The following is a 25,645-nucleotide window of genomic DNA, read 5'->3' on the forward strand; positions in this document are numbered from 1 at the left end:
ATTTTCCCTCCAAAACTAAGCTAAACTAAACTAATGGTAACTAACTTCTAAAGTATGAAAAGTATGTTGATTCCCCTTCAATACTTGACTTAAATAGCATCAGAAATGAGTTGGATTGGGCCCACAAGGCTCCTAAAACCGCTGGAGATGATTTCATTAAAGTGGGTCACGGACAGAATCGGTGCGCGTGCGCGCCCCTGAACGCGAAGCAACATATGGCAAAATTTAAATCATTTCGAAGCCCCGGATGTTAGCTTTCCAACCCAACTAGAACCGCATCATTTGGACCTCTGTAGCTCAAGTTATGGTCGTTTAAGTGCGAAGAGGTCAGCTTGACAGCTTTCTGGTTCTTTCATTTCTTCATGAGTTCTCCAACTTTTCATGCTTTCTTTCTTTATTCCCTTGATCCAATCTTTGCCTCCTAAACCTTAAATCACTTAACAAACATATCAAGGCATCTAATGGGATCAAGGTGAATTAAATTTAACTATTTTAAGACTTAAAAAGCATGTTTTCACTCTTAAGCACAATTAAAGGAGAATATACAAAACCATGCTATTTTATTGAATAAATGTGGGTGAAAGGTGATAAAATCCCCTAAAATCAATACAAGATAAACCCTAAAAATGGGGTTTATCAAGTACCTCTAACTTAGCAAATTTAGTCTCTGATCTGTCTAAGGCCACTTTAAGTTTCATGAGTGAGACAAGGTCCTCCATCAGAAATTTGGAGGCACAAGTGGGCCAGTTGAGTAAGAAAGTAACTGAAACTCCTCCTAGTACTCTCCCAAGCAATACTGAAGAGAATCCAAAAAGAGAGTGCAAGGCCATTGACATAATCAAAATGGCCGAACCTAGGGAGGAAGGAGAGGACGTGAATCCCAATGAGGAAGACCGCATGGGATGTCTCTCAGGCAAGAAGGAGTCCCCTATTGAGGACCTAAAGGAAGCTGAGGCTCATATAGAGACCATAGAGATTCCATTAAATCTCCTTCTGCCATTCATGAGCTCTGAAGACTATTCTTCCTCTGAAGAGGATGAAGATGTAACTGGAGAGCAAGTTGCTCAATATCTAGGAGCTATCTTGAAGCTGAATGCCAAGTTATTTGGTAATGAGACTTGGGAAGGTGAACCTCCCTTGCTCATTAGTGAACTAGATACATGGGTTCAGCAAACTTTACCTCAAAAGAAACAAGATCTTGGTAAATTCGTAATACCCTGTACCATAGGCACCATGATCTTTGAAAAAGCTCTGTGTGACCTGGGGTCAGGCATAAATCTTATGCCACTCTCTGTAATGGAGAAGATAGGGATCATTGAGGTACAACCTGCCATATTTTCATTGTAAATGGCAGACAAGTCAGTAAGACAAGCTTATGGATTGGTAGAGGACGTGTTGGTAAAGGTTGAAGGCCTTTACATCCCTGCTGATTTCATAATCTTAGACACTAGGAAGGAGGAGGATGAATGCATCATCCTTGGAAGACCTTTCCTAGCCATAGCGGGAGCTGTGATAGATGTAACAGAGTCAAACAAAGCCCCCACAATGGAGAGGAAGCATGAAAAGCTTCTCTCAGTACAGAGTCAAACAAAGCCCCCACAATCAAACTCTAAGTTTGGTGTTGAGAGGCCACAGCCAAACTCTAAGTTTGGTGTTGAATCCCCACATCCAAACTCTAAAGTTTGGTGTTGGGAGTCTACAACATTGACCTGATCACCTGTGAGGCTCCATGAGAGCCCACTGTCAAGCTGGTGACATTAAAAAAGCGCTTATTGGGAGGCAACCCAATTTTTATTTATCTAATTTTACTTTTCTTTTATTGTTCTTTAATGTTTTATTAGGTTCATGATCATGTGGAGTCACAAAAAAAATACTAAAATTAAAAACAGAATCAAAAATAGCAGAAGAAAAATCACACCCTGGAGGAAGGACTTACTGGCGTTCAAACGCCAGTAAGGAGCATCTGGCTGGCATTCAACGCCAGAATAGAGCATGGATCTGGAATTGAACGCCAGAAACAAGCAGCATCTTGGCGTTTGAACGCCAGGAATATACCCTGAGGAGAGCTGGCGCTGAACGCCAGAAACAAGCATGGAACTGGCGTTCAACGCCAGAAACATGCTGCAATTGGGCGTTGAACGCCCAACATAAGCATCACTTCGGCGTTTAAATGCCAGAATTGTATGCAAAGGCGTTTTACATGCCTAATTGGTGTAGGGATGTAAATTCTTGACACCTCAGGATCTGTGGACCCCACAGGATCCCCACCTACCTCAACTCACCTTCTCTCCTCTTCTTTACATTCATCCTCTCTTCCCCATAAACTCTCTTCCCTATAAACACTCGTCCCCAAAAAAACCCTTCACCAATCACCTCAATATCTCTTTCCAATTATCCCCCTTCACCACTCACATCCATCCCCTCTTTCCCATAAACCCCACCCACCTTCAAAATTCAAAAAATCTTTCCCACCCAAACCCTTCACCATATAAACCCCTCCATCCTTCTTCATTTTTCACACAACCCAACCCCCTCTTCTACACCTTGGTCGAATACACCTTCCCCCATATCCTCCATATTTTCTCTTCCTCTTCTTCTTTTCTTCCTACTTTTGCTCAAGGGCGAGCAATATTCTAAGTTTAGTGTGGTAAAAGCATAGCTTTTCATTTTTCCATAACCACCTATGGCACCTAAGACCGGAGAAACCTCTAAAAAAGGGAAAGGAAAGACAAAAGCTTCCACCTCCGAGTCATGGGAGATGGAGAGATTCATCTCCAAAGCCCATCAAGACCACTTCTATAATGTTGTGGCCAAGAAGAAGGTGATCCCTGAGGTCCCTTTCAAGCTCAAGAAAAATGAGTATCCAAAGATCCGACATGAGATCCAAAGAAGATGTTGGGAAGTTTTGACCAACCCCATTCAACAAGTCAGAATCTTAATAGTTTAAGAGTTCTATGCCAATGCATGGATCACTAGGAACCATGACCAAAGTATGAACCCGAATCCAAAGAATTATCTTACAATGGTTCGGGGGAAATACTTAGATTTTAGTCCGAAAAATGTAAGGTTGGCGTTCAACTTGCCTACAATGCAAGAAAATGCACGCCCCTACACTAAAAGGGTCAACTTTAGTCAAAGGTTGGACCAAGTCCTTATGGACATATGTGTGGAAGGAGCTCAATGGAAAAGAGACTCCAAAGGCAAGCCGGTTCAATTAAGAAGACTGGACCTCAAGCCTGTGGCTAGAGGATGGTTGGAGTTCATCCAACGCTCCATCATCCCCAGTAGCAACCAATCTGAAGTTACTGTGGATCGAGCCATCATGATTCATAGCATCATGATTGGAGAGGAAGTAGAAGTTCATGAAGTCATCTCTCTTGAATTCTACAAAATAGCCGAAAAGCCCTCTACCTTGGCAAGGCTAGCTTTTCCTCATCTTATTTGCCATCTATGTTACTCAGCTGGAGTTATCATAGAAGGAGACATCCCCATTGAGGAGGACAAGCCCATCACTAAGAAAAGGATGGAGTAAACAAGAGAGCCCACTCATGGAACCCAAGAGACGCATGAGGAAGCTCATCACCAAGAAATCTCGGAGATGACTCAAGGGATGCACTTTCCTCCCAACAACTATTGGGAACAACTCAACACTTCTCTAAAAGATTTGAGTTACAATATGGATCAATTAAGGGTGGAAAATCAAGAGCACTCCATCATTCTCCATGAAATTAGAGAAGATCAAAGAGCAATGAGGGAGGAGCAACAAAGGCAAGGAAGAGACATAGAAGAACTCAAGGACATCATTGGTCCCTTCAAGAAGAAAGCACCACCATCACTAAGGTGGACTCATTCCTTGTTCTTATTTTTTTTTTGTTTTTCGGTTTTTATGCTTTATGTGTGTTTATGTTTTGTGTCTCTACCTCATGATCATTAGTATTTAGTAACTATGTCTTAAGGCTATGAATAATTCCATGAATCCTTCACCTCTCTTAAATGAAAAATGTTTCTAATACAAAAGAACAAGAAGTACATGAATTTCGAATTTATCCTTGAAATTAGTTTAACTATATTGATGTGGTGACAATACTTTTTGTTTTCTGAATGAATGCTTGAACAGTGCATATTTTTTATCTTGTTGTTTATGAATGTTAAAATTGTTGGCTCTTGAAAGAATGATGAACAAAGAGAATGTTATTGACAATCTGAAAAATCATGAAAATTGATTCTTGAAGCAAGAGAAAGCAGTGAAAAAGCAAAAGCTTGAAAAAAATGGCAAAAAAAAAAGGAGAAAAAGAAAGCAGAAAAAGCCAATAGCCCTTAAAACCAAAAGGCAAGGGTAAAAAGGATTCAAGGCTATGAGCATCAATGGATAGGAAGGCCCAAGGAAATAAAATCCAGGCCTAAGCGGCTAAATCAAGCTGTCCCTAACCATGTGCTTGTGGCATGCAGGTCCAAGTAAAAAACTTGAGACTGAGTGGTTAAAGTCGTGATCCAAAGCTAAAAGAGTGTGCTTAAGAGCTCTGGATACCTCTAACAGGGGACTTTAGCAAAGCTGAGTCACAATCTGAAAAGGTTCACCCAGCTATGTGTCTGTGACATTTATGTATCCGGTGGTAATACTGGAAAACAAAGTGCTTAGGGCCACGGCCAAGACTCATAAAAGTAGCTGTGTTCAAGAATCAACAAACTTAACTAGGAGAATCAATAACACTATCTAAAATTCTAAGTTCCTATAGATGCCAATCATTCTAAACTTCAAAGGAAAAAGTGAGATGTCAAAACTGTTCAGAAGTAAAAAGCTACAAGTCCCGCTCATCTAATTAGAATTAATATTCATTGATAATTTGGGATTTATAGTATATTCTCTTCTTTTTATCCTAATTGATTTTCAGTTGCTTGGGGACAAGCAACAATTTAAGTTTGGTGTTGTGATGAGCGGATAATTTATACGCTTTTTGACATTGTTTTTAGGTAGTTTTTAGTAGGATATAGTTACTTTTAGGGATGTTTTCACTAGTTTTTATGCTAAATTTACATTTCTGGACTTTACTATAAGTTTGTGTGTTTTTCTATGATTTTAGGTATTTTCTAGCTGAAATTGAGGGACCTGAGCAAAACTTTGATAAAAGGCTGACAAAGGACTGCTGATGCTATTGGATTTTGACCTCCCTGCACTCGAAATGAATTTTCTAGAGCTACGGAACTCCAAATGGCACGCTCTCAATAGCTTTGGAAAGTAGACATCCAGATCTTTCCAGAAATATATAATAGTCCATACTTTATTCGTGATTAGACAACGTAAACTGGCGCTCAACGCCAGTTCCATGCTGCATTCTGGAGTCAAACGCCAGAAATACGTCACGAACCAGAGTTGAACGCCAAAAACACGTTACAACTTGGCGTTCAACTCCAAAAGAAGCCTCTGCACGTGTAAAGCTCAAGCTCAGCCCACGCACACACCAAGTGGGCCCCGGAAGTAGATTTCTGCATCAATTACTTACTTCTGTAAACCCTAGTAGCTAGTCTAGTATAAATAGGACATTTTACTATTGTACTAGGTGTCTCTGACCATTCGGTCTTTTTGACCACGTTACATCTTTGGTCTCAGTTTTATTCTATTATTCATCTTAGGAGGCTATTGATCACGTTTATGGGGGCTGGCCATTCGGCCATGCCTGAACCTTCATCACTTGTGTATTTTCAACGGTGGAGTTTCTACACACCATAGATTAAGGGTGTGGAGCTCTGCTGTACCTCAAGTTTTAATGCAATTACTACTATCTTTTATTCAAATTCAATCTTATTTCTGTTCTAAGATACTACTCGTACTTCAACCTGATGGATGTGATGATCCGTGATACTCATCATCATCCGTCCCTATGAACGCGTGCCTGACAACCACTTCCGTTCTACAAGCGAAAGCTAGAGTGTGTATCTCTTGGATTCCTGATGCACGAGCATGGTTGCCCTCGCCTGACAACCGAGCCTTCCATTCCGTGAGATCAGGGTCTTCATGGTATAAGGTAGAATTGATGGCGGCATTCATGAGAATCTGGAAAGTATAAACCTTGTCTGTGGTATTCCGAGTAGGATTCCGGGATTGAATGACTGTGACGAGCTTCAAACTCGCGATTGTTGGGCGTGATGACAAACACAAAAGAATCAAGGGATTCTATTCCGACATGATCGAGAACCAACAGATGATTAGCCGTGTCGTGACAGAGCATTTGGACCTTTTTCACTGAGAGGATGGGATGTAGCCATTGACAACAGTGATGCCCTACATACAGCTTGCCATGGAAAGGAGTAAGAAGGATTGGATGAAGGCAGTAGGAAAGCAGAGATTCAGAAAGAGCACAGCATCTTCATACGCCTATCTGAAATTCTCATCGATGATCTACATAAGTATTTCTATCTTTATTTTCAGTTTATTTATTATTATTATTCGAAAACTCCATAACCATTTATTATCCGTCTGACTGAGATTTACAATATGACCATAGCTTGCTTCATACCAACAATCTCCGTGGGATCGACCCTTACTCACGTAAGGTTTATTACTTGGATGACCCAATGCACTTGCTGGTTAGTTGTGCGAAGTTGTGAAGACAGTGCTGAGTTATAAAGGTGCATACCAAGTTGAATGCCATTATTAGAGATCACAATTTCGTGCACCAATATCACCTTGCTGAAGTCTTTCTTTTGTTTCTTTGAGCTGCTTCCTTTGCTTCTTTCCTTGAGTTTTACCATTTTCCTGAAGTTTTTTTTGCAAACAAAACAAATTTATTTTCAGAGAAGTTATCACTGGATTCATCATCCAGAGGGTTAGAAATAGATGTAAGAGCTATTCCTTTTCTTTTTGAATCTTTTTTCAAATAAGTATTTTCAAAAGCAAGTGAATTTCCTCTCAAGTCATCATATGTCATGGAATCAAGACCACTACTCTCAGATATTATTAATGCCTTAGTTTTCCACTCTTTTGTGAGACTTCTCAAAACTCTCCTCACAAGCACAGATTCAGGATACTTGATCCCCATAGCATCCATGCCAACAATTATGATGTTGAATCTTTCAAACATTTCATCTATTGATTCTCCTTCCTTTATTGAAAACATTTCATATTCTCTGTTCAGCATATCTATCCTGGTCTTCTTCACTACGGTAGTTCCTTCATGAGTGACTTGAAGTTTGTCCCAGATTTTCTTTGCCGTTGTGCATCGTGATACCCATCGGTATTCCTCGAAGTTGATTGCATAGTTGAGCAAATTGATAGCCTTGGCATTGAGCTCCACCTTCTTTCTGTCTTCTTCGGTCCAACTAGCTTCGGCTTTAAGAGAGACTACTCCTTCAGCACTTATGATAGTTGGAAATTGAGGACCCTCCAGGATGATCTTCCACAGTCTGTAATCTACTGCTTGCACAAATATCTTCATTCTCTCCTTCCAATAGGTGTAGTTCTTCCCATTAAAAAGAGGAGGTCTGTTGCTTGATTGTCCTTCTGTCAGATTGTAGGACACTAGGTTTGAGCTACTGTTATCTGCCATTTGGATCTTTTCTCTAAGCTGCAAAGCTTGATCTTTTTGAGACCAAGCTTTGATACCAATTGATGGTTATTGGTGGCTAAGAGAATGGGGGTTAAATCTTAGCCCCCTTTTTTTTCTTGTAGCACTTGCTGGCCTTTGAAATGACTTCTGGAGACTTTTGCTTTTTGTCTCGTACCTAACCACAAGACTTGTTCTTTTTATCTCGTAACCAGGCAAGAGATATTTTCTAGTTTTATCTCCTATGCAGCAAAAACAGAAATGGAGTAGAAGAGAGAGAGAAAATCACACTACGAAGTATCCTGGTTCAACTGCCAAGTGCAATGCAGCTTACATCCAGTCTCCACCACAACAATGATGGAATTTCACTATAATCATCATGATTATATATACCAATTCTCCCTAGGAACTACCTTTCCTATCCAGGACAAGTCCAAAATCTAATCCCTAATCCTAAACTTGACTTGGTCATATACCAAGCTTTCAACTGCTAAGTGCTAACCCAACTTGCAAGGAGATTCCCACAGAATCATGAAACACAACACAGATGTACAAAGGACCTCTAAGGACATCTATGGCTTTTTCCTTTAATTTTGTATACTCTGCCTTTTTCCGCTCTATGGGTTTTTTATACAAATCTCACTATTTGCCTTTTTTCCTGAGACTCAAGACAGACAAAACTAAACAGAAAATTACAAAACAAAAAATATTGAAGGAGAAGAATTTCTGTTAGCTGGGGTACCTATAGGAATACTATGTTTTCACTCTTTTCCTTGCTTCAAGCCCTGGCTGTTCTCCCTTATTTATAGAAGGAAAAGCCTCCAAGGTTGAAACTCTTGAACCGAGCTAATCTTCTTCTTCTTCAAGCAAAAATCGGTTCGGTCAGAGAGAGAGAGAGAGGAGAGGAAACCGTATGTTAAACCCAACATGAAATTATCTTTGCGTCTTCCCTTGTCACCAATCTTCATCAATCCGGGCCTTCCATCTTGACTTGCACTCCAAGAAGGATTCCTAGCCCTTGATGAGTTCTTGATGATGACAGCTCCATTTGCTCTAACTTCTGTCTCTTCCTCTATGTAGCTACAGTAGCTACCTCCTGTGGTGGTTGATCAAAAGTAGAGACGAGTCATGCTTCCAAGGATCTTCTTCCTCTGACCGAAGTGGATCTCTTCCATTTTTGGATATGGAAGGCTTGAGATTACTTCACCACATCTTACCTTTTGTGGTGAAGATCTCAGCCACACCATACTTCAGATTTATTTTTCTTGATGCCATCATCACAATGGCCTTGCTACTAACTTCTTCTTCTTTCTGATAACTTGCCTTAGCTTCTATTTTTGATGGATGTGACCGAGAGTTTGAGAGTGAAGAGAGAGAGTAGAAAGAAAAACATTCAATGGATTTGAACAAAGAAATCAAAATGAATTAATTCTTACTTACCTTTTGCTTAATAGCGTGTAGTATTAATGATGCCATCAAATCAATTGCATTTTCTCTCTCATGTTTCCAATGTTTGTATTAAATCCACTTAACAAAAATTTGAATTCCACAAAATGAAAGATGTGGTATCCGTGGAAGCATGCAGCTTTTTTTTTTCAATTTTGAACCAAGCTTTGTTGGTCTTACTTCAAGGAAACAATTGGGCTGGCTTAAAGATTTTTAGGCCTAATAATGCATAACAATAATTCAGCCAATGTATTAAACATTTTTGCTTAAGGTTGAATTTTATCTTTCCATTGGGCTTGCTATTTTTTTGCCCAAAGCATATTCTGCAAGTAACATAATTATTAATTAGCAAATATGAATTAAAATTCAAATTAATAATTTTGTAATTAATTATATTAATAATGCTTGATCATCATCAATTTAATTTAGAGTTTTTCAAACTCATCAGTTGAGAATCCACTCAAGAACTTGGCTAAATTCACCTTGTTGCTCCATCATTCATCAGACCACAAATGAAAAGTTGAATTATTAATAACCTTGGCTCGGTATACAATCTTATCTTTTTTTTTCTTTTTAAATTATTTTTCAATTAATGCATGAATAATAACAATTTACCTGCTATCATATTCAGAAAATACAGAAGAATCATTAGACCCCGCAAAGAACAGCAGAGGCATTGGGAGTAGCACATATGTTATAGCTACAAGAAAATAAAATACCAAATGTAATAATAAACCAAGAATGTTCGGTCACATTAACATCTCATTCCCTTAAATCTTCAAGAAATAAATACAGAGATGCTTTATCTCACCACTTAGCATCAGTCACCCATTATTATACAGAGCACATGCCTGCCACATAACATAAATACAACTAGGTAAGCAACAATTACTTTGTTACCAATAAGATGTGATGCATTTATAAACAATGAGAAGAACACGGACCAAAATTTGCAAGACAATTCCCCGGAGACTAAGATTGCCAAAAAGGCAAGTTTTCTCATGCTTAGGCAAGAACGCAAATATCCTGGTAAGTCTTCCATCTTCAACTCACCTCATGTTACACATAAAAAGGGCTGGAGTAAAAAATCTCATTATCATAATGCTATATGGATATTAAATCAGAAGAAAATACTAAATCAAAACCAATTCTAATTTCTAACAAAGCTGTCATAGATAAGATGAAAGTGTAAACTAACCACACTGATATTCAAAAGTTTGGTTTTATTCTATCACAGTGCCTGTTGCATAAGCAAAGAGAAAGAAAATCTAGTGATTTAAAATCAGCATCAGGTAAGTCCAATGCAATATTAAAACAACAAAAATAGCAGCAGCAGCTATGTAAATTAATGACATAACGAAGAGAATAAAGGCCATATTTTTTATGAGATAGCTAAAATGCAATATGATTTCAAACCTAATTCAACTAATAGACATTATATTGTTTCAATCATAATTTGCCATTGATAAATCACTATTTTATGGTTTATCTTGTGCTCAATTGAGTAGTTTTTATCAAGCCTTTGCCCACTTATTCATATAATTTGCATGGTTTTACATTCTCCTTCCCGATTTTGTGCTATGATTAAAAACATACTTCTTTGGCTTTTATCTCCTTTTATTTAATCCTCTCTTATTACCATTATATGCCTTGATATGTGTGTTAAGTGATTTCAGGAATTACAGGGCAGGAATGGCTTAGAGGATGGAAAGGAAGCATGCAAAAGTGGAAGAAATACAAGAAGTTGAAGGAACTGCAAAGCTGTCAGCCTGATCCTCTCGCACTAAAACGATCATAACTTGAGCTACAGAGGTCCAATAGATGCGGTTTCACTTGCGTTGGAAAGCTAACGTCCGGGGCTTCGATTTGATATATAATTCGCCATAGTGGCCATACAGATAGGTGACGCAAACACGCGCTCCACGCGGACGCGTCGCATCTGCGAATCTCATTCCGCGCGGACGCGTGGAGGACGCCTCCGCGTCACTTTGCCGCAACCTGTACAGACCAGATTTCACAAACAGCGATTTCTGGGCTATTTCTGACCCAGTTTTCGACCCAGAGAACACAGATTAGAGGCTATAAAGTGGGAAAATGCATCCATTCATAATTATGCATTCATAATTCATAATTTTAGTTTTAGATGTAGTTTCTAGTGAGAGAGGTTCTCTCCTTTCTCTTAGGATTAGAATTAGGATTTTTAGAAATTAGAAATTTTTATTATTTCAACTCCCAATTTTTCTTCTTCATCACAGGTTCAATATTCCTTTTTACTTTATATTTCTCTTTTACTCTCAGATAATTTAATGCTTGTCTTACATATGTTGCCTATTTGGCTTATGAGCCATTAATGTTAGGATTTTCTTTATTTAATATAAATTGAGGTATTTCAGACTTATATGTTATGGATGCTTTAGCTTTATCCAATTTATTTTCATTCCAGTAGATTTACTTTTCTCTTTTTGGTCTTGGTTAGGAAATCAGTAACTCAGGAGTTATTAGACTCAACGTGATCGATAATTGTTATCTTTGCTAATTAGCTTGAACTTCAATAATCCCAATCTTTTTCTAGGAATTAACTAGGATTTGAAGATCAAACTAATTAGTCACTTGACCTTCCTTTGCACCAGTAGAGGTTAACTAAGTGGAATTAAGATTCAATTTTCATCATCATTGATAAGGATAACTAGGATAGGACTTCCAAATTCTCATACCTTGCCAAAAGTGTGTTTTACAGTTATTTATTTATTTTACAGTCTTTTACTTATTTTAATTGCAATTTAAATTACTTGTTCCTCATTTTTAAAACCCCGATTTACAATCTTCATAACCAATAATAAGAACATACTTCCCTGCAATTCCTTGAGAAGACGGCCCGAGGTTTAAATACTCGGTTATCAATTTTAAAGGGGTTTGTTACTTGTGACAACCAAACGTTTGTAAGAAAGGACTTTTGTTGGTTTAGAAACTATACTTGCAACGGGAATTTATTCTGAATTCTAGACCACACAAAAGTTCTCTCTTCAAAATGGCGCCGTTGCCAGGAATTGCAAACGTGTGCCTCATTATTGGTTATTGTAAATATTTTTCAAAAAAAATATTTTTCTTTTACTTGTTTAGTTGTTTTTTCTCTTCCCTCTTATTTCTGATAGCTATTATGAATTCTCACCCCTCTCCCTTTGAGTTTGGTTCTAATTTTGTTGCAAGGAATAGAAGCTATAACAGTACTATGCATCAAGGTCTAAGCAATCAAAGATGGATGGAGCCACAAGGATCTGATCACCCCTTTTGGCAACAACGTCCTCCTAGATATCATGGACAAAGACCATTTTGCAATGCATGTCCAACTGATAGATTTGGTGGACCGCCTTGTAACTACCAACAAGCCCCACCCTGTGCTCAGAGACCATCCTCTCGACATAACTTCGAACCACCACACTCACAAGCTTCTTTTCACCATTCACTACCACATGATCCTTATTCACCCCAACGCCAATCCAATTACTCCCAAGAACCACCACTCCTTTATGCACCATGTCCATATCCATCAAGCCAAGAATCACAGGTTCGCTTCAAGGAATCAGTAAACCAGTTCAATATAACCCTTCATCAACTGGAGCAAGCAATAAATCAATTATCTTCCAGACGTTCAGCCCCTCAATAGACTCCCATGGCTTTATGTGGAGAATCCAATAAAGAACACAACACAAAGAAGACACTAGAAGCTCCAGTGGACAGCATAGAGCATAACTTCGTACTGGAACAAATAGAGGAAGCTGTCATGGTAGAAGAAGAAGAGTTGGTTGAAGATTTAGGAGATGCCGAACCGCCACCTGAATCCAGAGTTGTGGAGAATTCCGTCAACGATGTTACAATTGATGCTCAAGAGGATGTTGCGCAGCCTCCAATGCAGATATCTTATGAAGAACTAGACGGAATTACCCAAGACACATGTTTCCTTGATGATGATGAATACAAGTCAAGTCCTCTTAGTAATGAACTTGCATCCGCAAGTGAATTCTTTGATACAGAAGAATCTTCTCCAAGTGAATATGAAGATGATGCTGAGGTCGACTTCTCTCAACCTCCTATTTATGACTCAAGTGATGAGGAAGATATCAATGACTTTGATCAAGACATGGTTGAAGTTGAAGAAATTTGCAAAGAAGTGGAGGAATTCACAGAAAACCACAAGGGAGTAGAGCTTGCAGAGTCACTAGAAACACCTATCCCAATGCCATTACCACCCAACACAGACTTCAAGTGGGTAAAATCCTTAGCTTTTATCTTTACTTTTCCACTTGAATATGGTTTACTTGAAACAGATGGTCAGCTTAGAGCTCTTTGCGGCTTTAAGAGCAAAAGGGAAATGACTCGCACTCAGAGCTAGTATGAAAGATTCAAAAAGGTTTCACACTTCAATTTGAGGTACAGGGATTGGTGTCAAGCTCAATTGTAAGGATCTCGGAAGCTGATTGGTCACTGCAGTGCGAATTCAGACTACTCACTACCCGGCTGGAAAAATGCAGATCAAGACAAAGATCGGTGTAAAAGTAGAGTTTGGGATCCTGGAATCTATTCTGACACTCAACACCCCGGGACCCTGGAAACCTGTTTGAAACTACTCAAAGGTTTTATGTGCCTTGTTTGGGACCCCGGAGGATGCTGGCACTCCAAGCATTGGTGGAGATTTCAGGATGAGTTCAAGCACAGGCCACCATGACAAGGAGCTCGCCAAATGTCCAACTTAAGGACTTTAACTAAAAGTGCTGGGTGGGAGACAACCCACCATGGTATGATCGTCCCTTTTCAGTTTTAATTCTAGTATGTTTTGTTTATTTTTGAATATTGATTGAACCTGGAATTTTTGCATAACATTCATTACATTTTTCATTCTGCACACTGCATAAAAAAAGGGGGAAAGCACGCATGCGACGCGGCAGCGTCGCTGACGCGTCCACGTCATCGGTGCGTTGGGAAGAAAAGAAAAGTGAACAGAGAGTCACGCGAGAGCGTGGCTGGAGGGGTGCCTTTGGCACAAATTTATCCACACGACCGCGTCGCTGACGCGTCCGCGTCATGTGAGAAAAACGCCTCTCACGCGTCCGCGTCACCCACGCGAACGCGTGCCTCAAATTCAACGTAAAAAGGGTGCATGGCCGAAAGTTGAGCTAGAATTGGGCTGGACTTGTGCTAGAAGCACAAGCCCTACCACGCGAACGCGTGTCCCACGCGTTCGCGCCGTTTTTCAAATAGGCCATCCATGCGATCGCGTCACCCACGCGACTGCGTCACCCAAGGTTTTGGCAAAAATGCATTTAAACAGAGAGTTGTGCGAACGCGGAGCTGCACTCGCGCCCTAGCACAAAAATCGAGTCACGCGTCCGAGTGCCACACGCGTCCGCGTCACTTGAGAACAATGCGTCCCATGCGACCGCGTCACGCACGCGTCCGCGTCACCAGCGGCGCACAGTTTATCTTACTCTGCCAAAATGTCTTATGTTTTTCTTCTCCATATCCTACTTTTTCTTTTCCTTTCTTATTTTCTCCCTTCCTCCTTCTTTTCCTTCTTTCTATTTTACTTACTTTATCGGCATACTTTTATTCATTGCATTCATGCATATTTTTATTGGTGTTGATATTTATTTTGTGGATTGTTGAGAAATTATTTGATAATTATATATTATTTTTATAGGGTTGCTTGCATGTTCTAATTAATATTTTCCATACCTTATTTAATATGCATGCTTTGTGTTTGTGAAAATGCCCATATGGCATTTTGCACTATTTTTAAATTTCTTTTAAATTTACTACTCTAAATGCCTGCTTTTCACATAACCCCTTCTCTATTTTATTATTTAAAATATAATTGTTTTTACAAACATATTATTAATTTGAGAGACTTGGTAATCTAATTTGGACATTGAATGCTTGACCTATGCTAGTCATGCCCTTTGCCGGCATGCCAATAAACACCTTGCATTCAATTTTCCTCACATGCACTTGCTATATTTCCATTGTTGATTTGCCACATGTACTCATGACCATGTGTTCACATCATTATCCATACTTGTGCATTAATTACCACATTTCCTATTCTTTTCATTGCTATACCCTTGACTGCTAATGTCTTCCTCGTTTCCTTTCAAGATGGCCACCAAGAAAGGTAAAGAGAAAGCTACTCCCATACCACTAGCAAGGAAAGGAACATAAGAGCACTAGCTGAGGAACCACAACCCGTCCACTTGCACATCTTAGCATGCACCGAGGACGGTGCAATCTTTAAGTGTGGGGAGGTCGATATCGATCTCCATGGGTTAGTTACTCTTCTATCTCAACACCAATGGTTTATTTTTCTTATTAGTTGTTGCATTTGCATATTTGATTGCATATTTATTTGATTTTGTGCATTTAGTTACTACTTGGTTGAAGTAATATTTTCTTTTTCAAGAAATTTTTATAGTATTTCACTAATTTAAATCGAAAAATTTGTGTTAAACTTGTTTGGAAGTTGTATTTAGAACATGATTTTTGAGCCAAAGAACACACAACCTGTGAGATTTTGAGCTTAATTGTATGGTTACATTATTTAACCATAAAATTTTATTCTTGTGTGTTTTTCCTTCTCTATGATTATAATCTTTACTTTGTTTCAGTCTATATGTCCAATATAGAATGTAGATACATACCTGCATATGATTAAGGCCATTATTTGAATTTTTAGCTCACTTATCCCAAATAAAGCCTACCTTCTACATCACCCTTGTTACCCCCCTTGAGCTTTTAAATTCTCCCTTGTTTTATAACCACATTACTAGCCTTAAGCAGAAAAACAAATTAAAAATCCCAAGTTGAATCATTGGTTAGCTTAAGATAGAAATTGTGTATCAACTAAGTGTGTGGAAATTTATGGAAACATGGGATGATAGGAAAAAGGTATTAAAATGAATAAATTATTTGAAATTTGGGAGCATGCTCATGTGAGATCAAAATAATTTAAACACCATGTGCATTGATATATTATTCTTATTTTTCAAAAAAAAAAAGGAAAAGAAAAAAAAATTATTAAGTAATTAAATAAGGAAAAAAATTACCCCAATGCAAAAATTAAAGAATCAATGCACATGGAATAAAATAAAATAAAAAATTGGTGCATGAGTATGAACACACAAGTGGGAAAATTGGGCAGCTAAGCAAGATTTCTAGATTATATAGAGTATGTATGTGTTAGGTGAAATCTTAGACTAATCAAGGGTTCAATTATTAGCTCACTTAGCCTTATATATATACCCTTACCCTTACCTTAGCCCCATTACAACCTTGAAAAAGACCTCATGAAGTTTATATGTATACATTAAATATTTGTTGATTGGTTAGATGAAGAACAAAGTTTAGAAAGCATGACTAGAGAAGAGTAGAGAGATTAACCCTAGACACTTGAGAGACTAGAGTGCATATACACTACCAGTGAGGGTCCAATGCTTAATTCTATGTTCCCTGTTTCATGAGCTATCTTCTTACAAGTTTACTTGTCTTTTATTGTATAATTTGAATTAGTGAAATCTGATTTATGTTTGTCTTGGAGAACTTATTTACTTTTAACCAAGTAGGTAGAAATATTTTGCATGTAGTTGCATTCACATAGATAGGTTGCATTGCATACTCTCTATCATTCATCTTCACTTCTTTATAGCTTCTCTTGAGCTTAGTATGAAGACATGCTAATGTTTAAGTGTGGGGAGGTTGATAAACCACTATTTTATGGTTTATCTTGTGCTCAATTAAGTGATTTTTATCAAGCCTTTGCCCACTTATTCATATGATTTGCATGGTTTTACATTCTCCTTCCCGATTTTGTGCTATGATTGAAAACATTCTTCTTTGGCTTTTATCTCCTTTTATTTAATCCTCTCTTATTACCATTAGATGCCTTGATATGTGTGTTAAGTGATTTCAGGAATTACAGGGCAGGAATGACTTAGATGATGGAAAGGAAGCATGCAAAAGTGGAAGGAATACAAGAAGTTGAAGGAACTGCAAAGCTGTCAGCCTGACCCTCTTGCACTAAAACGATCATAACTTGAGCTACAGAGGTCCAAATGATACAGTTCCACTTGCGTTGGAAAGCTAACGTCCGGGGCTTCGATTTGATATATAATTTGTCATAGTGGCCGTACAGATAGGCGACGCGAACGCACGCTCCACGCGGACACGTCGCATCTGCGAATCTCATTCCGCGCAGACGCGTGGATGACGCCTCCGCGTCACTTTGCCGCGACCTGTACGGACCAGATTTCACAATCACTGATTTCTGGGCTGTTTCTGACCCAGTTTTCGACTCGGAGAACACAGATTAGAGGCTATAAAGTGGGAAAATGCATCCATTCATAATTCATAATTTTAGTTTTAGATGTAGTTTCTAGTGAGAGAGGTTCTCTCCTCTCTCTTAGAATTAGGATTAGGATTTTTAGAAATTAGGAATTTTTATTATTTCAACTCCCAATTTTTCTTCTTCATCACAGGTTCAATATTCCTTTTTACTTTATATTTCTCTTTTACTCTCAGATAATTTAATGCTTGTCTTACATATGTTGCCTATTTGGCTTATGAGCCATTCATGTTAGGATTTTCTTTATTTAATATAAATTGAGGTATTTCAGACTTATATGTTATGGATGTTTTAGCTTTATCCAATTTATTTTTATTCCAGTAGATTTACTTTTCTCCTTTTGGTCTTGGTTAGGAAATCAGTAACTCGGGAGTTATTAGACTCAACGTGATCGATAATTGTTATCTTTGCTAATTAGCTTGAACTTCAATAATCCCAATCTTTTTCTAGGAATTAACTAGGATTTGAAGATCAAACTAATTAGTCACTTGACCTTCCTTTGCACTAATAGAGGTTAACTAAGTAGAATTAAGATTCAATTTTCATCATCAGTGATAATGATAACTAGGATAAGACTTCCAATTTCTCATAGCTTGCCAAAAGTGTGTTTTACAGTTATTTATTTATTTTACAGTCTTTTACTTATTTTAATTGCAATTTAAATTACTTGTTCCTCATTTTTAAAACCCCGATTTACAATCTTCATAACCAATAATAAGAACATACTTCCCTGCAATTCCTTGAGAAGACGACCCGAAGTTTAAATACTCGGTTATCAATTTTAAAGGGGTTTGTTACTTGTGACAACCAAACGTTTGTAAAAAAAGACTTTTGTTGGTTTAAAAACTATACTTGCAACGGGAATTTATTCTGAATTCTAGACCACACAAAAGTTCTCTCTTCAACCACACAAGATATCATTTCTCTTTATTATTGAACAAGTGAATGACATTTCCACACCTTTTTGCAAACAAGCCTTTGCATATCTGAAATGGTTTAAACATATAATAGTCCCTAAAAGTCAAAAACCCAATCCCACATATTTTTTACCCTAAAATCAACAACATCAAACTTGCATTAGCCAAATAATTGATTGATACCCAAAATCCGTACATCAATCTAGTCCTGATGACAGTATGTTCAAATATAACTAAATTCACGGATACGAAAACCCAAAGCTAAAAGCGAAGGCCATGGAAGCAAATCCTATGAACAAGCACAAGAGTAACGACAATTGTTCTCTCAGATAAAAGAGAGCAAGAAACTAACAATTAGCAAAGTAGAATAAAAAAAAGATGATACACTATAATCCCTAAAATTGAAAGAAGATGGTTCAGCCTGCAAATAAGTGCATGCGATTGGGAACTATATAAGCAAAGCGAGATCCAATATGGGAGAACAATAAACTCCGATAAAACCATAAATTGATAAGAGATGTGAAAAAAGATTGCAGAATAACACAAATTGAGGAGAAGATTAAGAAACTCGTACCTGAAGAATTAGGTGCTTAGAACGAAGTAGAATTTTTGGTTGTAATTGAAAGGAGATATATGGATCGATGAGGTTGATGTGTATGGAAGATTGAATAGCATTCAGGGTTCAACGGCAATGGCATTGACCTGCCACTCAGACTTAGCTACCAGCCAGCACATCGGTCCAAAATCCTAACACACTCTTCTGCGGATTATAGAATCGGCGACAATACTGAAAAAACCTAGCAGATTAACGCGATGGCGAAGAACAAGAACACAAACCGAACGAAAGTGTAGTGCGGCGGGAGAGTAGTAGCTGACATAAAGACATCAAAAAAAAGAATTCTGACAGAGCCAATGGTAATGATGCTGAGTGTAAGAGAAAACTCTAACAGAGACTCTTTTCTTTAAAAGACTGGCTAAAAAAGAACAGAAAATTTTGAAAAGCTAAAAATATGAAGGGAGTAAATGTCTTATTTTTAGTTCTTTCAGAAACAAAAAAAATGGAGTTTTATTTGTAAATATTTTTTCTATGGTTAATGTTACTCCCATACAAAAGTGAGAATAAAAAATCTGTTGCTATTAACTTCATATAATTAAAAGCTTAAAACTATTCATGAATTATGCATTTACTTATTTATATGGCATATATAGTCGCAATCAACGCGAATTGCGCCGTGCAAACCATAATAACTGGAGTCATAGTCACATAGAGTAGTTCCCTTCTTAAGAAGCAAGGCAAAATGTGTCTTTTTTGTCACGTATCGCCTATCAAGAAGAATAAGTAGTGTGATTAAGACTGAACAAAACAAACAAGCAAGAGAAAGAAAGAATGGTGAACAAAAATGTGTTCCCATTTGTGGGAATGGTGATGGTTGTTATGTCACAGAGTGGGGGAATGGTGATAAACAAAGCCGCTATGAGTGATGGAATGAATAAGTATGTCATGCTTCTCTATTCTTACGTCATCTCCACCTTCCTCCTCCTCCCCTTTCCAATCCTTCACTACTTCAGGTTCTTTAACAATTTCTTATTAAATAATCAATTCCTTCCTAATTATATATATGAATTAGCATTTTCTACGGTCTTTTAATTTTCTTTTTTTTTTTTGTACTTAGCAGATCTGATGAACGTACTACTACGCTCACGTTCTCCTCACTATGGAGCTTCTTTTTGCTTGGTTTGATCGGGTTGGTATTTGTATATGTTAATCTTACCAAAAAAGGAAACCATTTAATTACAATTTATTACATTCTACGTACATATACATATTGATTTCTATTATTGTTTTAACGGTGCAGATGCTCAGGGCAGATATTGAGTTACGTTGGCATAGAACTTAGCTCACCGACTCTTGCTTCCGCCATGCTTAACCTCATACCTGCTTTCACTTTTCTACTAGCTCTTATTTTCAGGTACCGTGTATTCTTATCTTCTCGGATTGTTTTTTTTTTTTTGGGCTCCACAACTTTTATTAGAGTAATCTTATTGGTACCTAATTCTATGTTATTTGAAAAAGTACAGAAAATCAAGTGTCTAACCAGTCAAAATTAAACAACTCAATTAATTATAATTATTAATAATTAATTTTAAATTTTTAAATTCAAAACTTTAAAAATTTTAAACTGATCCCCACCCCTCATGGCCTCACCTTTCAATCTCTATACTCAAATTAACGCACCCTTTTATAACTCCATCATCCACATTACATTCCTCACTTCTCATGTCACTATTCTCTCGTACAAGGAACAAACAAACAAAAACAAACCCTAGAGAGTTTGTCTCTTTTTCTTTTATTTATTTGATTTTATTTTCAATCTTATCTCTTCGCTGGAGCTGTTGAAACGCGGTCATTTCGGGGCCATCGTTGCTGAGTTTGAAATTGGAAATGGTGGGACGAGGGAGCAGGAGGGAGGGGGCGCCGGTCATAAACAGCTCCAACGTGTTCGCAGCGCTCGGAAGTGTGCACACAGTGAGATCACTGAGTAAGATGGAAGCCTTTTGGTGCATTGTTCCAGCAAGAACCTGAAGAATTTTCATCATAACAGCGTCCTCAGACATCGTCAGTTTTTTCGAGTCGACAATCTGTGATGACGGTAACAATGACTTTCATGACTTCTCTGGCACCGGGAGTCCTTTCATCGAACACCTCGAACTTGAGGATCTTGAGGATGGAAGAGAGGGCGACTGCTATGGAAAAGAAAGAATGAAGGAGAGGAATTCTTAAAAAACTATGAAATTTTAAAAAAAATAAAGATATTCACATTTGCAATACAAAAAATATATAAAAGAACATCCATTTAGTATGAAAAAGAAATATTCTGATACTTAGCAGAAGAAACATCCATGTATATTAACTTATTTATTTATGATTTAAAATATTGGTTATTAAATGTTTCATCACATTCAAATTAGGAAGACGTTCAGTATCATTGCAACGTGAATCACGGAATAAACTGATTCAATTAGCTTCCGTCTCTTTACCCTCCTTCCCTCTCCAAATGCCTAAAACATAATAAATAAAAAAATAGATTCAGAACCATCCAATTTACAAAGAAAAGAAACATCCTAATGCATAATATAAGCACCATCCACGTAGAGATTTTAGATTCACCCAAAGGCATTTGGCTAGTTTTTGGCTGATACCCTCTTGATTTCCTAGCATTGTTGATTTTATTTTGAACATTATTCCTGTGGTTGCATTAGATTCTTGAAAAATTCCCGTGTAAGTAATTATTTGTGGTACAATCTCATAAAAAAGTAAATATTCATTCTTAAACGATAAATATATTTTAAGTAACATTAACAAGACATTTATAATTAGTATACCAAAAAATTATACGTCAAGAATAATTTTAGATAAAGAATGCTACAGAGCCATCAGAGTTATTATTTTTGAGCATCGATTACTCACTAATGTTTAAAAGTATAAAATAAAGTATGTTGTTGAATTATTAAACTAAAAGAATTAGATTAAATAAATTGAGTTGATAACTAAGTGTTGGTCAAAAATAATAAATTCTGATGATTTATAGCATTTCTCTCTAGACTGATGATAGTACTGTATTGTAAGTAATTGTAACATAAAAATGATTGAATGGTTTAGGATGGAAGAAGCATGTTGGAGAGATTTGAGGACTCAAGCTAAAGTGTTAGGCACTGCAGTGTCAATTGGAGGAGCATTTGTTGTGATATTTTTCAAGGGTCCAGCAATCTTGAATAATACACAGTCCACCACACTCTCACTTCAATTTTCACAGCAAGTGAATTGGATCTTAGGAGGATTCTTCTGTGCTTGTGATTCTTTCTTAGGTGCCCTTTGGTATATTTATCAGGTTAATTAATTAGTACACAAACAACACTACTCAATTATGTAGTATATATGTTGCTTTTATTTTACTTAATTACATTCACACATGATAATAATGATATGGTTACAGACTTCAATTGCAACGAAATGCCCTGAATTAATGGTGATGGTGTTCTTCCAGAGCTTATTTTCAACGTTGGAGTGTGCATTATTTGCGTTGTTTGCGGTTAGAGATGCAGAGGCATGGTTGCTCAAGCTTCATACAGGTTGGCTTGCCATGCTATATCAGGTAACAAACAATCTCACACCCAAAGCGTGATTTTTGTCAAAAATGAGCTCCTAAATCAGTTACTGTATATTTTTGTATATAACTATATGTATTGTTTAATTTATTTTTAATGTGTATTTTGTATTCTAATATATATTTTATTCAAGTAGCTGATTTGGTGACTGAATTTTTGTATACACTTAAGATGGTTGTTGGTGTAATGTGTATAGGGAATAGGCGCAAACGTGATACGGTTCATCTTATTGACATGGTGCGTGAGACGAGCAGGGCCTCTGTTTTGCTCCATGTTTAAGCCAGTGGGAATCATCTTCACTGTTTTCATGGGTGCAATCTTCTTGGGGGATCATTTTTACCTTGGAAGGTACCTAAATTCAAATTCAAATTCAAGTATTTCTTATCTGATCTCTTTCTTAAGTGAATTCCAACATGTATCTGTGCAGTTTGGTTGGTGCGGTTATAATTGTAGCAGGGTTTTATGTTGTGATGTGGGGAAAGGCTGCTCAAGAGGACAAGATTGACATTCATTACTTGGAATCAGCATCTTGTAATAATAATGTTCCCCTCTTGCAAAAAAACACCGCGTAGTAATAACTAGTGGAAATCCATCAACATCTTATTATGCTGTCAAGTGGAATCGCATCGAAATTTAAAAAATGATGAAGGTAGTGTTGATACGGATATTAAGAGATTCGATGTATACAAGTTTTTATGCTACTCTTGGTAAGTTTTGGAGATGAAAAATACTGAAATGTGTAAATGTAAATTTTTTTTTTTTGAAAAGATATAATCTTAATGGATTACGACTTTAGAACCAACTATACCATTTACAAAAATACTATATTCACACTAAAAATCAGTTATAATATAGTTGTGTATAAATATATATATTATTTAACTTATTTTTAATATATGTTTTATATTTTAATATATGTTTTATATAATTAGCTAATTTAATAGTTGATTTTTAGTGTATATAAAATATTTTTTATATCTTTATATTCAAATTGTTTAGCTTCAATTAATTTGATCATTGATTTATTAATAGAAGATACTTAACCAAAAATAAAGAAACGAAAGGAAAATGATTTATTGATAAATACTTTATTTCTACATCACTACATGTATAAAGTAAGATTTCTCATTTCTTCATTTAATAAAAAATTAAAATTAGACTGATAGCATTTCTCAATTAGGTGTTACTGTGTTAGTGGCCAAAGATATCTTGGCTACTTAATTAGAGTATATTCAAAGGCCACGATAAGTACATTATGAATTGTACTTGAAAAAAAGTGAGTAAATTGGGAATTTAGACAAAGCATTACGACACAGCAGAAGCTTCCTATAAACGTGATTGCGTGAATTTCAAATCAACTATAAGTAGGTAATATTGATTTGTGAACTTGTATAAACAAATTAAAATAAGTTGGAGTGATGAATTAATTAAAGAGAGCAGAGAGAAATTACAGAATCAATGAAGATTCCAGGAGTGACAACACTAATGGTAACAGTTCAGTGCTTGGAAGTGGGTTTGAACACATTAATCAAAGAAGCCACAGCCAAAGGAATGAGTGACTTTGTTTTCGTTGTGTATTCAAATGCCATGGCCCTCTGTTTCCTTCTACCTTCTGCCTTTATCTATTACAGGTTCTAATTTATTTAATTATTTTTCCCATTTGCTATATTATTTTTAAGTGAATTTTTTATGAAGTTAATAATTAAAAATCATTAAAAAATTATTTAGTCAAATTTATTAAAATAATTTAACAAACAAAGACGACTACATTTGAATTTTTACATGTAGTTGGACTCTAGTATTTGATTTAATGACACTTTATTCTTTTTCTCTTCTTCTTTGCCACTTCAAAATCATAGAAAGAGAGGTTTCCTACCAATCACAAGGGCAGTTGTCTCCAGAATATTTCTTCTTAGCATGGTTAGGTATGTTTAACCGACCTCACAATGCTTATTTACTATTTTAAAAACTAATTGCTTAAATACCACTACTTCAAGAAATATTATCAAGAGTAAATTAACGTTTTTATTTATTATCGTTTTGGATAAGTTTTATTTTTATCTCTAACGTTTAAATTATCTTATTTGTATCTCTAACGTTTGTAAAAGTAATTTAATGTTATCCTGTCGTCAATTACAGATTATGAGCTTTACTTTCAATTCTGAAAAATCTCTTCTTAAAATTAGAATACAAATATTTGGGACAGAACCAATAATCTATTCCGAATATATAATAACTCATCAAAAGTTGAAACTAATCTTACAACATTCACATATTCACTTTTTAAGGAGATAATTAAATCTAAACACAAATAGTGGATACAATATTAAAATTAAACACATCTAAGTGAGACCTAATTGAAAATGAATACATTCAAGTGAAAAAAATTAAAAAAATACAATCTGATTTGTTAGTATAATTGGCGATAGGATAACATTGAATTACTTTTATAAATTTAAGGATATAAACAGGACAATTTAAATATTAGAGACACAAATAAAATTTACCCTAAAGACAAAAACGATACTTTACTCTATTATCAATATATTTTCATTTACAAAAAGCATAGGAAACAAATTTTTAATTTGTTAACATTTCAACTTTAGGAGTAGAAATTTATAATTTATTTCAAAATGGGAATTTGACAATAATTTCTGAATTAGGTATGTGTGAATTTGGATTTGATTATGTGGTGGGGTGTTTTTGTGATAGCTGTTGTGAACAGACGTTGATGTATACTGGTATTGGATATAGCTCTCCTACATTGGCTTCAGCTATGGTGGATCTCACTCCAGCTTTTACCTATATTGTTGCTCTCATTTCCCGGTTTGTCAATAATTACATACCCTCCATTTTATTGTGTTTCAAACTTTCAATAAACTAAATATATCATATCTGACATTAACTACTAATTTATAATATAATCAAATTAAGTTTATTTTATAGCAAAGTACAAAAGAAAATACAAAACAAAAATATATTTGATATTTATGATAAATTTATTTATTTTATTGATTAATTATTTTAAAAGTTACATGAAATATCGATAAATATACAAACACATAATAATTAATTTAGTAACTAATTTCTAGTATTATTAGAGTTTTTTATAAAATTCTTTATGATAATCTTCTCTATCTATCTATTTCTCATAAAAGATATATATAAAAAAAATTATTCAATTG

General features: G+C 36.2%; 1 protein-coding gene and 2 pseudogenes across 4 annotated transcripts; 2 read left to right on the forward strand and 1 right to left on the reverse strand.

Moving 5' to 3' along the window:
* LOC107488851 (vacuolar protein sorting-associated protein 55 homolog) overlaps positions 1 to 10,029 on the reverse strand; it is a 24,106-nt pseudogene extending 14,077 nt beyond the window's left edge.
* A 9,528-nt stretch (positions 10,030 to 19,557) lies between these two features.
* On the forward strand, positions 19,558 to 23,257 carry LOC107488852 (WAT1-related protein At5g40240). 4 transcript variants are annotated; one of them, XM_016109629.3, is made up of 7 exons: positions 19,558 to 19,862; positions 19,967 to 20,038; positions 20,150 to 20,263; positions 21,955 to 22,183; positions 22,340 to 22,447; positions 22,657 to 22,808; positions 22,888 to 23,257. In XM_016109629.3, exons 1-7 carry the CDS (start codon positions 19,681 to 19,683, stop codon positions 23,030 to 23,032), a joined length of 1,002 nt encoding a protein of 333 aa, XP_015965115.1. In that variant the 5' UTR covers positions 19,558 to 19,680; the 3' UTR covers positions 23,033 to 23,257. The 4 variants fall into 4 exon arrangements, with proteins under 4 accessions (XP_015965115.1, XP_015965113.1, XP_052118272.1 ...); XM_016109627.3 differs by having other exon boundaries at positions 19,560 to 19,862; positions 22,289 to 22,447; XM_052262312.1 differs by having other exon boundaries at positions 19,561 to 19,787; positions 19,970 to 20,038; positions 22,289 to 22,447.
* Positions 23,258 to 23,528: 271 nt separating this feature from the next.
* LOC107488853 (WAT1-related protein At3g28050-like) overlaps positions 23,529 to 25,645 on the forward strand; it is a 4,370-nt pseudogene continuing 2,253 nt past the window's right edge.

The sequence above is a fragment of the Arachis duranensis genome, chromosome 5, assembly GCF_000817695.3.
Source record: "Arachis duranensis cultivar V14167 chromosome 5, aradu.V14167.gnm2.J7QH, whole genome shotgun sequence".
Lineage (NCBI taxonomy): Eukaryota > Viridiplantae > Streptophyta > Magnoliopsida > Fabales > Fabaceae > Arachis > Arachis duranensis.